Source organism: Abramis brama (genome assembly GCF_963993115.1).
Source record: "Abramis brama genome assembly, chromosome: 22".
Lineage (NCBI taxonomy): Eukaryota > Metazoa > Chordata > Actinopteri > Cypriniformes > Leuciscidae > Abramis > Abramis brama.
The window spans coordinates 2,578,625-2,595,417 of record NC_139984.1 but is presented as its reverse complement, the minus strand read 5'-3'; the positions used below and the strand labels follow the sequence as shown (position 1 = coordinate 2,595,417).

Below are 16,793 nucleotides of genomic sequence, written 5' to 3'. Positions count from 1 at the left end.
AAAAAAACTGTTTTACATCATTTAAGAAAGAAATGGAGCTTTATATTGACTCGATTTTCTATCAAGCAAAAAGCAGTAACAACTTTGAAAATGTGTAAATGTGTAAATGTTTATGTAGATCTAATCCCCCTAGTGTGCAACTCGTTACGTTTGTTGTATTTTCTTGTGTAGTATTTATAACATACTCTTCTTTTCTGTAATACAAATAAATAAAATAAATAAATGCCCTTCAGTAGTCCTGCGACACTATTTTTGTCCTCCTAACCTAATACTAATATGTTAGAATAGATCCCTCAAGGCCAAGGAAACCAATAACGACTACAAAACTACACCTCCCACAATCCCTCACGGTGGAATAGTGTTTCCGGTTCCGCTGCATTTCTGCGGCCATCGGCTGACGGGACAGAAGAAGGTGGGAAGATTACAACTAAACTTACATTTTACAATAAACCAACCTCACGTAACAATTAACTTTGTTATTACAGACAATCTCAAAACAATGAACCACACCCATAACTATACTCAGTGCTGTTATCTTGTTTACATTACACGTTTCAGTTTAAAATGAGGAAGTTTCTCATGTTTTGACATTCAGCATTCATTTATGTCATATTTTGTCGCTGTATTTTGTGTATTCGCTATTACTACACACACTATTTCTCAATATTGTGTAATTAACGGCTGCCAGGCTGCTCCTGTATTTTTAGTTGGACATATGCTTAAACAGATCTCTACCAAAATGATAACATGCCACATCTGAAGCGAACATACACTCAGCAATTGAACTGCACAGACATGTACATTCCTGACAGACCCTGCCAGCTGTTAAAGCTGTGTGTTGTGTTGTGTTGTGTTGTGTTGTGTCAGTGAGTGTGTGAATGCTGAGAGATGCCCTTGGAGGTGGCATGGCCCTTCCCACAGTGCCCTCGGCTGGGCTGGAGGGTCTCCAGCAGGGTCATCACGGGGATGGTGGGCTCCTACAGTTACCTTTGGACCAGTGAGGCCAATGTTTCTCCATACTCGTATTTTCAATAACGTGTGCTATGAACTTACGGCAGATGTAACTGAATGACTTTCTCTGAATTTGCCTGACACTAGAGTATTTCAACTCTCTGATGGTGCACAACCCGGATGTGTTGCTGGACCTGGTGGACGAGCGTCCTCGGGACACCCCACTCATCACCCTGTGCAATCACCAGTCCTGCATGGATGACCCACACCTCTGGGGTAGGCCGGCCTCGGATCGCTGTACTGTAGAGGACACTCGCCTGCAGAAAACTGAACGCAGTTGTGGTGTTTTTCAGGAGTCCTGAAGCTCCGGCAGCTGTGGAACTTTAACAGGATGAGATGGTGTGTGTGAATGAAGGCCGAATCTGGAGACTCATGGAAAGGTGTTGTCAGTTCATATCATGTCGTGTGGTGTGTGTGTGTGTGTGTGTGTGTCCAGGGCACCTGCTGCCTCTGATATCTGTTTCACAAGAGAGTTTCACTCCAGCTTCTTCAGCAGAGGGAAGTGTGTGCCTGTTGTTCGAGGTAAACTCTTCTAATGACACATTTGATCATTTCTGCAGTCTGCTTTTATTTCACACAGGTTTTAGAAACATTTATAAAACATTTTTTTTATACTAAATCAAAATTCAGTCAGTAATGCATTTTCTATTAGCAAGTAATATTATTTGCATGCAAAACTGAAAACACTGATCTGAAATAGGGGTGTGCAGCGGAGCCCAAATCTGATCTCAATATCCAAATCTGATCTCAATATCCAAATCTGATCTCAATATCCATATCCGGAAGTGGCCGGGGCTTTGACCCCGAGGTCAGGGAATGACATGAGAAGCCCTGTTTTTTTTCTTTTCACTTCATAGTTTTCATTTAACAAATATGCCTTTTTATAACTCATAAAATATATATATTTTATCATTGCAAATTTTCTTTGTTTAATGTCTTCTAATTAAATCAATAATACTAAATGTTAAATAAAAGAAGGGAAAAAATCTTTTTAATTTAAATTTCTAGAGGAACTAGAGGCAGTTTCTGTTAGGACAATCATCCATAACCTCAAGGCAAGTGTATTTATATAGCACATTTCATACACTATGGCAATTCAAAGTGCTTTACAGAGAGAGGAATAAAAATAATCACAAAATAAAAGCAAGGGTAAGAGGATTCTACATAAAATAGCAGATTAGAGAACATGGAAATGAAAGAAAATTTTCAATGGCAGAAAATTTCTACAAATCTAAAAACAACTTTGGTCACATTTTACAATAAGGTCTCATTTGTTAACATTACTAAATGCATTTATTAACACATCATGTCGAACAAGACGTCAATTAGTAGAACGTGTGTATGATTCGGTATCTTAGTTGATAAGACTCTTGTCAAGCTCTTATTTCTGAGAGACGCACAGGCAACAACGCAGATATTTGATTTTAGACTGCGCTGCGCACATCTCATTTACAGTCATTCGTGTATCATATCGTACGTTAAATATACAGTACCAGTCAAAAGTTTGGAAACATTACTATTTTTAATGTTTTTGAAAGAAGTCTCTTATGCTCATCAAGCCTGCAGTTAAAAAAACAAAAAAAAACTAAAAAAAAACAGTAATATTATGAAATATTATTACAATTTAAAATAATGGTTCTCTTTTTTAATATATTTTAAAATGTAATTTATTTTTGTGATGCAAAGCTGAATTTTCATCAGCAAGTACTCCAGTCTTTGGTGTCTTATGATCCTTCAGAAATCATTCTAATATGATGATTTGATACTCAGTTATTATCAATGATGGAAACAGTTGTGCTGTTTAATATATTTTTTTGGAATACTTTTTTCAGGATTCATTGATGAGTAAAACGTTAACAGCATTTATTCATAAAAACAGCATTTATTCAAAATAAAAACATTTCTAACAATATAAATCGTTACCATCACCTTTTATCAATTTAACGCATCCTTGTTGAATTAAAGTACTAATTTCTTTAAAAAAAAATAGTTATTGTTCCCAAACTTTTGAACGGTAGTGTATATTGTTACAAAAGATTATCTCAGGTTATAAAAAAAATATTAAGCAGCACAACTGTTTCCAACATTGATCATAAATCATCATATTAGAATGATTTCTGAAGGATCATAAGACACCAAAGACTGGAGTACTTGCTGATGAAAATTCAGCTTTGCATCACAAAAATAAATTACATTTTGAAGTATATTAAAAAAGAGAACCATTATTTTAAATTGTAATAATATTTCATAATATTACTGTTTTTTTGTTTTTTTTAACTGCAGGCTTGATGAGCATAAGAGACTTCTTTCAAAAACATTAAAAATAGTAATGTTTCCAAACTTTTGACTGGTACTGTATATATCAATTAGTAGAACACGTGTGTGATGTTGAGATCATTGTGCTCGTTTCATTCATTCATTCACTTCACACACACATTATTACAGCAGAGTGACTTTAGACTTGTATAAAGCTATAATATTCTGCTATCACAAGAAGTGTCAGATCAATATTTTTATCCTGTTATTCTGTCAAATTCGTTTTTTTGTTGTTTTGTTTTGAAGCCATTATCTGCCTTTCCACATATGCTAGTCTGAAACATTTGACTGTTGTAAAAGCACTATGGCTTGTATCGGAGGCAGGCCCTGTGTTCAGAAGCAGTCGGCTCGGAAGAGATCGTAAAGAGTAAGAGTAAGCTTAATCTCATCAGTGCAATACGATTAGAAGAAGAGTCATTTATCTCTACCTAACTGCTGTTAACTGACAGTCAGATATGATAAATCACAAATACATGCTAATAGTACAGTTCTCAGTGCTTTTTAAAGCCAATTAATATAGAAGACACTCGAGTTGATCAGGGTTTTAAGGTATTGTAAATGAAACGGCCCAACCGTCCTCTGTTTTCCAGGAGATGGAGTCTATCAGAAAGGAATGGATTTCCTGTTGGAAAAGCTGAATCAAGGGGATTGGGTACACATATTTCCAGAGGGTACAGACACTCATATTTTTAACCTTAATATTTGTTTCGTGTACAACTTTCCTAATGTCTAGGAAATATGGTGTGTTTTCTCCTCCAGGTAAAGTGAACATGACTGGAGACTTCATGAGGATAAAGTGGGGTAAGATTTACACTCCTATAACTAGATACCTCTTGTTTCACCCTTATGTTTAGTTAAGTAAATCCTTTTGTTTCTGTACAGGAATTGGACGTTTGATTGCAGAGTGCTCTCTTCACCCAATCATTTTACCCATGTGGCATCTAGGTGAGTTATGCACGCACAAGTTCAAGAGCCAGATTTACTAAACCGGGCAAATTAGCGTGAGAGCGCAATTCCACAAAAGTGCAGATGGGAGTGGCTAGTTTTGCGCGTGATCTACTGACGACACGCAAATTAAAGAACAGACGCAGTCAAATCATTTACATAATGACCAACGCAATCTACCAAGAGCAGCGCAAGTTAGCGCCGGGACCACGGGTAACGCTGGTGAAAATGCAGACTGTGAATCCCAGCTAAAGAAGCCACAGTACATTGAAAAGTTTGTATATATATGTTCTTATAACGTCTTCCTCTGGCGTTCCAAAGAAATGAATACCAGTGGAAAATATTTTCTACCAGGCGCTCTCTGTTCTCTGCGGTGTCTCCTCCTAGCAGCAACAAGTGCAGCCATGTCGCAAAGTGGGTTAAGACATGCTTTTTGGGGTGTTATATAATAGCGCAAACACCGGTACAGTGACGAGCTCAAACACCGGTACAGTGACGAGCTCAAACACCAGTACAGTGACTAGCTCAAACACCAGTACACTGACGAGCTCAAACACCGGTACAGTGACGAGCTCAAACACCAGTACACTGACGAGCTCAAACACCAGTACACTGACGAGCACAAACACCAGTACACTGACGAGCTCAAACACCAGTACACTGACGAGCTCAAACACCAGTACACTGACGAGCTCAAACACCAGTACACTGACGAGCACAAACACCAGTACACTGACGAGCTCAAACACCAGTACAGTGACGAGCTCAAACACCAGTACAGTGACGAGCACAAACACCGGTACACTGACGAGCACAAACACCGGTACACTGACGAGCTCAAACACCGGTACACTGACGAGCGCAAACACCGGTACACTGACGAGCTCAAACACCAGTACAGTGACGAGCTCAAACACCAGTACACTGACGAGCACAAACACCAGTACACTGACGAGCACAAACACCAGTACAGTGACGAGCACAAACACCAGTACAGTGACGAGCACAAACACCAGTACAGTGACGAGCACAAACACCAGTACAGTGACGAGCTCAAACACCAGTACAGTGACGAGCTCAAACACCAGTACAGTGACGAGCACAAACACCAGTACAGTGACGAGCTCAAACACCAGTACACTGACGAGCTCAAACACCGGTACAGTGACGAGCGCAAACACCGGTACAGTGACGAGCTCAAACACCAGTACAGTGACGAGCACAAACACCAGTACAGTGACGAGCTCAAACACCAGTACAGTGACGAGCTCAAACACCGGTACAGTGACGAGCTCAAACACCGGTACAGTGACGAGCGCAAACACCGGTACAGTGACGAGCGCAAACACCGGTACAGTGACGAGCGCAAACACCGGTACACTGACGAGCACAAACACCGGTACACTGACGAGCACAAACACCGGTACAGTGACGAGCTCAAACACCAGTACAGTGACGAGCTCAAACACCAGTACAGTGACGAGCTCAAACACCAGTACAGTGACGAGCACAAACACCAGTACACTGACGAGCTCAAACACCAGTACACTGACGAGCACAAACACCAGTACAGTGACGAGCTCAAACACCAGTACACTGACGAGCTCAAACACCAGTACACTGACGAGCACAAACACCAGTACACTGACGAGCACAAACACCAGTACACTGACGAGCGCAAACACCAGTACAGTGACGAGCTCAAACACCAGTACACTGACGAGCACAAACACCAGTACACTGACGAGCACAAACACCGGTACAGTGACGAGCTCAAACACCGGTACAGTGACGAGCTCAAACACCGGTACAGTGACGAGCTCAAACACCAGTACACTGACGAGCTCAAACACCAGTACAGTGACGAGCTCAAACACCAGTACACTGACGAGCTCAAACACCGGTACAGTGACGAGCTCAAACACCAGTACACTGACGAGCTCAAACACCAGTACAGTGACGAGCTCAAACACCAGTACACTGACGAGCTCAAACACCGGTACAGTGACGAGCTCAAACACCGGTACAGTGACGAGCTCAAACACCGGTACAGTGACGAGCTCAAACACCGGTACACTGACGAGCACAAACACCAGTACACTGACGAGCACAAACACCGGTACAGTGACGAGCTCAAACACCGGTACAGTGACGAGCTCAAACACCGGTACAGTGACGAGCTCAAACACCAGTACACTGACGAGCTCAAACACCAGTACAGTGACGAGCTCAAACACCAGTACACTGACGAGCTCAAACACCGGTACAGTGACGAGCGCAAACACCGGTACAGTGACGAGCTCAAACACCAGTACAGTGACGAGCACAAACACCAGTACACTGACGAGCTCAAACACCGGTACAGTGACGAGCACAAACACCAGTACACTGACGAGCTCAAACACCGGTACAGTGACGAGCTCAAACACCGGTACACTGACGAGCTCAAACACCGGTACAGTGACGAGCGCAAACACCGGTACAGTGACGAGCTCAAACACCAGTACAGTGACGAGCACAAACACCAGTACACTGACGAGCTCAAACACCAGTACACTGACGAGCTCAAACACCAGTACAGTGACGAGCTCAAACACCAGTACACTGACGAGCACAAACACCAGTACAGTGACGAGCTCAAACACCGGTACAGTGACGAGCACAAACACCGGTACACTGACGAGCTCAAACACCGGTACAGTGACGAGCTCAAACACCAGTACAGTGACGAGCACAAACACCAGTACACTGACGAGCTCAAACACCAGTACACTGACGAGCTCAAACACCGGTACACTGACGAGCACAAACACCGGTACAGTGACGAGCTCAAACACCGGTACAGTGACGAGCGCAAACACCGGTACAGTGACGAGCTCAAACACCAGTACACTGACGAGCTCAAACACCAGTACACTGACGAGCTCAAACACCAGTACACTGACGAGCTCAAACACCAGTACACTGACGAGCTCAAACACCAGTACACTGACGAGCGCAAACACCAGTACAGTGACGAGCTCAAACACCAGTACACTGACGAGCACAAACACCAGTACAGTGACGAGCTCAAACACCAGTACACTGACGAGCACAAACACCAGTACACTGACGAGCTCAAACACCAGTACAGTGACGAGCTCAAACACCAGTACACTGACGAGCTCAAACACCAGTACACTGACGAGCTCAAACACCAGTACAGTGACGAGCTCAAACACCAGTACACTGACGAGCTCAAACACCAGTACAGTGACGAGCTCAAACACCAGTACACTGACGAGCTCAAACACCAGTACAGTGACGAGCTCAAACACCAGTACACTGACGAGCTCAAACACCAGTACAGTGACGAGCTCAAACACCAGTACACTGACGAGCACAAACACCAGTACACTGACGAGCTCAAACAGCGGTACAGTGACGAGCTCAAACAGCGGTACAGTGACGAGCTCAAACACCGGTACAGTGACGAGCTCAAACACCGGTACAGTGACGAGCTCAAACACCAGTACACTGACGAGCACAAACACCAGTACAGTGACGAGCTCAAACACCAGTACACTGACGAGCTCAAACACCAGTACAGTGACGAGCTCAAACACCAGTACACTGACGAGCTCAAACACCAGTACACTGACGAGCTCAAACACCAGTACACTGACGAGCTCAAACAGCGGTACAGTGACGAGCTCAAACACCGGTACAGTGACGAGCGCAAACACCGGTACACTGACGAGCTCAAACACCGGTACAGTGACGAGCTCAAACACCAGTACAGTGACGAGCACAAACACCAGTACAGTGACGAGCTCAAACACCAGTACACTGACGAGCACAAACACCAGTACAGTGACGAGCTCAAACACCAGTACACTGACGAGCACAAACACCAGTACAGTGACGAGCTCAAACACCAGTACACTGACGAGCTCAAACACCAGTACACTGACGAGCTCAAACACCAGTACACTGACGAGCTCAAACAGCGGTACACTGACGAGCTCAAACACCGGTACAGTGACGAGCGCAAACACCGGTACAGTGACGAGCTGAAACACCAGTACACTGACGAGCTCAAACACCAGTACACTGACGAGCTCAAACACCAGTACACTGACGAGCTCAAACACCAGTACACTGACGAGCTCAAACACCAGTACACTGACGAGCTCAAACACCAGTACACTGACGAGCACAAACACCAGTACAGTGACGAGCTCAAACACCAGTACACTGACGAGCACAAACACCAGTACACTGACGAGCTCAAACACCAGTACAGTGACGAGCTCAAACACCAGTACAGTGACGAGCTCAAACACCAGTACACTGACGAGCTCAAACACCAGTACACTGACGAGCTCAAACACCAGTACAGTGACGAGCTCAAACACCAGTACAGTGACGAGCTCAAACACCGGTACAGTGACGAGCTCAAACACCAGTACACTGACGAGCTCAAACACCAGTACACTGACGAGCTCAAACACCAGTACACTGACGAGCTCAAACACCGGTACACTGACGAGCTCAAACACCGGTACAGTGACGAGCTCAAACACCAGTACACTGACGAGCACAAACACCGGTACAGTGACGAGCTCAAACACCAGTACAGTGACGAGCTCAAACACCAGTACACTGACGAGCTCAAACACCAGTACAGTGACGAGCTCAAACACCAGTACAGTGACGAGCTCAAACACCAGTACAGTGACGAGCTCAAACACCAGTACACTGACGAGCTCAAACACCAGTACAGTGACGAGCTCAAACACCAGTACACTGACGAGCTCAAACACCAGTACAGTGACGAGCTCAAACACCAGTACACTGACGAGCACAAACACCAGTACACTGACGAGCTCAAACACCAGTACAGTGACGAGCTCAAACACCGGTACAGTGACGAGCGCAAACACCGGTACACTGACGAGCTCAAACACCGGTACAGTGACGAGCGCAAACACCGGTACACTGACGAGCTCAAACACCAGTACACTGACGAGCTCAAACACCAGTACAGTGACGAGCTCAAACACCAGTACAGTGACGAGCACAAACACCAGTACAGTGACGAGCTCAAACACCAGTACACTGACGAGCACAAACACCAGTACAGTGACGAGCTCAAACACCAGTACACTGACGAGCACAAACACCAGTACAGTGACGAGCTCAAACACCAGTACACTGACGAGCACAAACACCAGTACAGTGACGAGCTCAAACACCAGTACACTGACGAGCACAAACACCAGTACACTGACGAGCTCAAACACCAGTACAGTGACGAGCTCAAACACCAGTACACTGACGAGCACAAACACCAGTACAGTGACGAGCTCAAACACCAGTACAGTGACGAGCACAAACACCAGTACAGTGACGAGCTCAAACACCAGTACACTGACGAGCACAAACACCAGTACACTGACGAGCACAAACACCAGTACAGTGACGAGCTCAAACACCGGTACACTGACGAGCTCAAACACCAGTACACTGACGAGCTCAAACACCAGTACAGTGACGAGCACAAACACCGGTACAGTGACGAGCTGAAACACCAGTACACTGACGAGCACAAACACCAGTACAGTGACGAGCTGAAACACCAGTACACTGACGAGGTGACGAGCTCAAACACCAGTACACTGACGAGCACAAACACCAGTACACTGACGAGCTCAAACACCAGTACACTGACGAGCTCAAACACCAGTACAGTGACGAGCTCAAACACCAGTACACTGACGAGCTCAAACACCAGCACAGTGACGAGCTCAAACACCAGTACACTGACGAGCTCAAACACCAGTACAGTGACGAGCTCAAACACCAGTACAGTGACGAGCTCAAACACCAGTACAGTGACGAGCTCAAACACCAGTACAGTGACGAGCTCAAACACCAGTACACTGACGAGCTCAAACACCAGTACAGTGACGAGCTCAAACACCAGTACACTGACGAGCACAAACACCAGTACAGTGACGAGCTCAAACACCAGTACAGTGACGAGCTCAAACACCAGTACAGTGACGAGCTCAAACACCAGTACACTGACGAGCTCAAACACCAGTACACTGACGAGCACAAACACCGGTACAGTGACGAGCTCAAACACCGGTACAGTGACGAGCTCAAACACCGGTACAGTGACGAGCGCAAACACCGGTACAGTGACGAGCTCAAACACCGGTACACTGACGAGCTCAAACACCAGTACACTGACGAGCTCAAACACCAGTACACTGACGAGCTCAAACACCAGTACACTGACGAGCTCAAACACCAGTACACTGACGAGCTCAAACACCAGTACACTGACGAGCGCAAACACCAGTACAGTGACGAGCTCAAACACCAGTACACTGACGAGCACAAACACCGGTACACTGACGAGCTCAAACAGCGGTACAGTGACGAGCTCAAACAGCGGTACAGTGACGAGCTCAAACAGCGGTACAGTGACGAGCTCAAACACCAGTACAGTGACGAGCTCAAACACCAGTACACTGACGAGCACAAACACCAGTACAGTGACGAGCTCAAACACCAGTACACTGACGAGCTCAAACACCAGTACACTGACGAGCTCAAACACCAGTACACTGACGAGCTCAAACACCGGTACAGTGACGAGCGCAAACACCGGTACACTGACGAGCTCAAACACCGGTACAGTGACGAGCTCAAACACCAGTACAGTGACGAGCTCAAACACCAGTACAGTGACGAGCTCAAACACCAGTACACTGACGAGCACAAACACCAGTACAGTGACGAGCTCAAACACCAGTACACTGACGAGCACAAACACCAGTACACTGACGAGCACAAACACCAGTACAGTGACGAGCTCAAACACCAGTACACTGACGAGCTCAAACACCGGTACAGTGACGAGCGCAAACACCGGTACAGTGACGAGCTGAAACACCAGTACACTGACGAGCTCAAACACCAGTACAGTGACGAGCGCAAACACCAGTACAGTGACGAGCTCAAACACCAGTACAGTGACGAGCGCAAACACCAGTACAGTGACGAGCTGAAACACCAGTACACTGACGAGCTCAAACACCAGTACAGTGACGAGCGCAAACACCAGTACACTGACGAGCTCAAACACCAGTACACTGACGAGCTCAAACACCAGTACACTGACGAGCACAAACACCAGTACAGTGACGAGCTCAAACACCAGTACACTGACGAGCACAAACACCAGTACACTGACGAGCTCAAACACCAGTACAGTGACGAGCTCAAACACCAGTACAGTGACGAGCTCAAACACCAGTACACTGACGAGCTCAAACACCAGTACACTGACGAGCTCAAACACCAGTACAGTGACGAGCTCAAACACCAGTACACTGACGAGCACAAACACCAGTACAGTGACGAGCTCAAACACCAGTACACTGACGAGCACAAACACCAGTACAGTGACGAGCTCAAACACCAGTACACTGACGAGCACAAACACCAGTACACTGACGAGCTCAAACACCAGTACAGTGACGAGCTCAAACACCAGTACACTGACGAGCACAAACACCAGTACAGTGACGAGCTCAAACACCAGTACAGTGACGAGCACAAACACCAGTACAGTGACGAGCTCAAACACCAGTACACTGACGAGCACAAACACCAGTACACTGACGAGCTCAAACACCAGTACAGTGACGAGCTCAAACACCAGTACACTGACGAGCTCAAACACCGGTACAGTGACGAGCTCAAACACCAGTACACTGACGAGCTCAAACACCAGTACAGTGACGAGCTCAAACACCGGTACACTGACGAGCTCAAACACCAGTACAGTGACGAGCACAAACACCAGTACACTGACGAGCTCAAACACCAGTACAGTGACGAGCTCAAACACCGGTACACTGACGAGCTCAAACACCAGTACACTGACGAGCTCAAACACCAGTACAGTGACGAGCTCAAACACCAGTACACTGACGAGCACAAACACCAGTACACTGACGAGCACAAACACCAGTACAGTGACGAGCTCAAACACCAGTACACTGACGAGCACAAACACCAGTACACTGACGAGCACAAACACCAGTACAGTGACGAGCTCAAACACCGGTACACTGACGAGCTCAAACACCAGTACACTGACGAGCTCAAACACCAGTACACTGACGAGCTGAAACACCAGTACAGTGACGAGCTCAAACACCAGTACACTGACGAGCACAAACACCAGTACACTGACGAGCACAAACACCAGTACAGTGACGAGCTCAAACACCAGTACACTGACGAGCTCAAACACCAGTACACTGACGAGCTCAAACACCAGTACACTGACGAGCTGAAACACCAGTACAGTGACGAGCTCAAACACCAGTACACTGACGAGCACAAACACCAGTACACTGACGAGCTCAAACACCAGTACAGTGACGAGCTCAAACACCAGTACACTGACGAGCACAAACACCAGTACACTGACGAGCACAAACACCAGTACAGTGACGAGCTCAAACACCAGTACACTGACGAGCACAAACACCAGTACACTGACGAGCACAAACACCAGTACAGTGACGAGCTCAAACACCGGTACACTGACGAGCTCAAACACCAGTACACTGACGAGCTCAAACACCAGTACAGTGACGAGCACAAACACCGGTACAGTGACGAGCTGAAACACCAGTACAGTGACGAGCGCAAACACCGGTACAGTGACGAGCTGAAACACCAGTACAGTGACGAGCGCAAACACCGGTACAGTGACGAGCTGAAACACCAGTACAGTGACGAGCGCAAACACCAGTACAGTGACGAGCTGAAACACCAGTACACTGACGAGGTGACGAGCTCAAACACCAGTACACTGACGAGCACAAACACCAGTACACTGACGAGCTCAAACACCAGTACAGTGACGAGCTCAAACACCAGTACAGTGACGAGCTCAAACACCAGTACACTGACGAGCTCAAACACCAGTACACTGACGAGGTGACGAGCTCAAACACCAGTACACTGACGAGCACAAACACCAGTACACTGACGAGCTCAAACACCAGTACACTGACGAGCTCAAACACCAGTACAGTGACGAGCTCAAACACCAGTACAGTGACGAGCTCAAACACCAGTACACTGACGAGCTCAAACACCAGCACAGTGACGAGCTCAAACACCAGTACACTGACGAGCTCAAACACCAGTACAGTGACGAGCTCAAACACCAGTACAGTGACGAGCTCAAACACCAGTACAGTGACGAGCTCAAACACCAGTACAGTGACGAGCTCAAACACCAGTACACTGACGAGCTCAAACACCAGTACAGTGACGAGCTCAAACACCAGTACACTGACGAGCACAAACACCAGTACAGTGACGAGCTCAAACACCAGTACAGTGACGAGCTCAAACACCAGTACACTGACGAGCTCAAACACCAGTACACTGACGAGCTCAAACACCAGTACAGTGACGAGCTCAAACACCAGTACAGTGACGAGCTCAAACACCAGTAAATCACCTTGCGTGATTCATTTAATTACTCTCCTTCTTAAATACTGAGTCTGAAAGGAAAACTTCTACAAATGCATATGTAATAAGGTCAGCCGCAAAAGTAACCCTGTCCACGCCTTTCCAGCGCTAGTTTTACACTGCGTGTCTTTAGTAAATCCTGACAGTAGTTTAACGCCTAAAGAGGGTTTGAGCTGGAGCTGTCGGTCAGTCTGGCCCTCAGAGGCGTACGTGTCTACCACAGCACATGACTTCATGATGAATATCTGAGCTATTCCTTACTTGTGGACCTTTGTTCTTCAGGTCTGAATGATGTCCTGCCAAATAAAGCTCCTTACATTCCTCGAGTGGGACAGGTAATACACACTTTCCTTGTGCGATGTGTCACATGCGCTGATCTTCCGTTGTCACACTGTTCTTCCGTTCTGTGCAGCGAATAACCGTTCTCGTTGGAAAACCCTTCACAGTCAGACATCTGGTGGACGCGCTGAGAGCTGAAAACACCAGTCCGGTAGGTGGTCATGTGACAGCGAGATGAGTGATGTGTGTGTCAAACTGATAGGCTTGCAGTTGAGAGCAACATTGGTTTCCTTACAGATGGAAATGCGGAAAACCGTGACAGACTTTGTTCAAGGGGAGTTTCTCGGTTTGAAAGCCCAGGCTGAAGCTCTTCATCACAGGATACAGAACTGCACATAACAGCGAGGAACTCGTCTCGGGAGACATCGCCCTTCAGCTAACCCTGGCCTTACACCTCTAGAGCAGAGGATACACACCGAGAGGTGCACGGCATCTCTGTAAGGAGTGTTATACCCGTGATGAAGAGGCATGAGAGGTGAATGAGTGGATGTGTGTGTGGACAGTCAGATATGAGCTGATATGAGCTTTTGTTGTTGTGAATGAGTTGTGACTCAAGCCATGTTCAAGACCTCAGGACACACACAGTGTGTGACCGCCTGGAAATGCCTTCAGACTGCGGAGCACCATATGTTGCATCCTCCCACAGTCGTTGATTTCTACTTAATTCTACACGATACTTTACCCTTCAGAAAACTTAGTGTTGAAAATAGCTCTTTTACTAGTAACGCATGTCAGTGAGTCATTTGTATTAAATTTCTTGAATATCTGAACATGTTGAATTTGTTTGCATGCTCATTTGTCATAGCTGGATCAGTAATTGTGATGACAGACATATTAACAATGTTAAATTCTTGATTTACTGGGAATGCTGAAGGATTTAGTCAGTCTTTTTAATGACAGATTGAGAATTTCGAGATGACAGTAATAGCCGTTAATATTTGGTGCAGTATTTGACTGTTCATGCTCTGTAAATACATAATTCTGACTGTGAACTGAATTATTTCACAATGCACTTATGCATCTTATTTGCCTAAATCATGATGGAATGAGAGTTGATCAAAAGCATGTGAAAGGTGATAATATTTTGTTAAATACATTTTAGGGATAAATTGATATTTGATATTGTTCAAAATATAAAGCAAAAAAGTTAAATAAAAAGATAAAACTGGCTACACTGTCATTTTTATTATCATGTGTTTAAGGTGTTTTCCTACCACGACTTCTCAGTTTAATGAAAGGTGATAAATATGACTGGACTAAAGATGTTCACATTTATTTGTATAGCGCTTTTCCTAATACACATCATTTCAAAGCAGCTTTACAGGAAATTATATTATATTATATTATATTGTTTTCAAATCATCTGACTGCTGAAAATATGTAAGTGTGCAGGTCATTGAACTCAAAATGAGAGAATTGATCAAATCCATAAATGTCATTAAAAAAATATATAATCTCAAAACAACATACAGACAGTAACAAATAACATCAAAAAGAAACAGATATATAAAAAGGAGAAGGGGGAATAAATTAGACAATACGCTGAGTGACAAGGCATGATGCTGAAATTATATGACAGATAAGGTACATGTATGACAATATTCTATTGTTTTGGTTATTATTCTATAGATAAGTTTATACAAATCTAAGTCATTACACTGGAAAATAATAACATATAATACATGCTATTTGTTCATCAAAGCGGTGCTGTTGTTGAGGGTAATGATTAATAGCTGTTATACAGTATAGCAAGTGCTCTTTTAGTTACAAGAGTTCAAAATCCTGAAATAACACTTTGAATGAATTTGATCTAACCTTATTATACACTCACCTAAAGGATTATTAGGAACACCTGTTCAATTTCTCATTAATGCAATTATCTAATCAACCAATCACATGGCAGTTGCTTCAATGCATTTAGGGGTGTGGTCCTGGTCAAGACAATCTCCTTCTAAGAAGCAAGCCGCCAATAAAAACGAAAAAGAAGAAGAAGAAGACAATCTCCTTAACTCCAAACTGAATGTCAGAATGGGAAAGAAAGGTGATTTAAGCAATTCTGAGCGTGGCATGGTTGTTGGTGCCAGACGGGCCGGTCTGAGTATTTCACAATCCGCTCAGTTACTGGGATTTTCACGCACAACCATTTCTAGGGTTTACAAAGAATGGTGTGAAAAGGGAAAAACATCCAGTATGCGGCAGTCCTGCAGGCGAAAATGCCTTGTTGATGCTAGAGGTCAGAGGAGAATGGGCCGACTGATTCAAGCTGATAGAAGAGCAACTTTGACTGAAATAACCACTCGTTACAACCGAGGTATGCAGCAAAGCATTTGTGAAGCCACAACACGCACAACCTTGAGGCGGATGGGCTACAACAGCAGAAGACCCCACCGGGTACCACTCATCTCCACTACAAATAGGAAAAAGAGGCTACAATTTGCACAAGCTCACCAAAATTGGACAGTTGAAGACTGGAAAAATGTTGCCTGGTCTGATGAGTCTCGATTTCTGTTGAGACATTCAGATGGTAGAGTCAGAATTTGGCGTAAACAGAATGAGAACATGGATCCATCATGCCTTGTTACCACTGTGCAGGCTGGTGGTGGTGGTGTAATGGTGTGGGGGATGTT

General features: G+C 45.1%; 1 protein-coding gene across 1 annotated transcript; it reads left to right on the top strand.

Annotated features, from left to right (window-relative positions):
- Positions 1-346: 346 nt before the first annotated feature.
- Positions 347-15,336, top strand: tafazzin (tafazzin, phospholipid-lysophospholipid transacylase). Its single transcript, XM_084098783.1, has 11 exons — positions 347-412; positions 868-997; positions 1,099-1,227; positions 1,305-1,350; positions 1,448-1,533; positions 3,918-3,998; positions 4,087-4,128; positions 4,210-4,272; positions 14,110-14,162; positions 14,240-14,317; positions 14,404-15,336. The coding sequence occupies exons 2-11, from the start codon at positions 889-891 to the stop codon at positions 14,503-14,505; spliced, it is 789 nt and encodes a 262-aa protein (XP_083954909.1). The 5' UTR covers positions 347-412; positions 868-888; the 3' UTR covers positions 14,506-15,336.
- Positions 15,337-16,793: the final 1,457 nt, after the last annotated feature.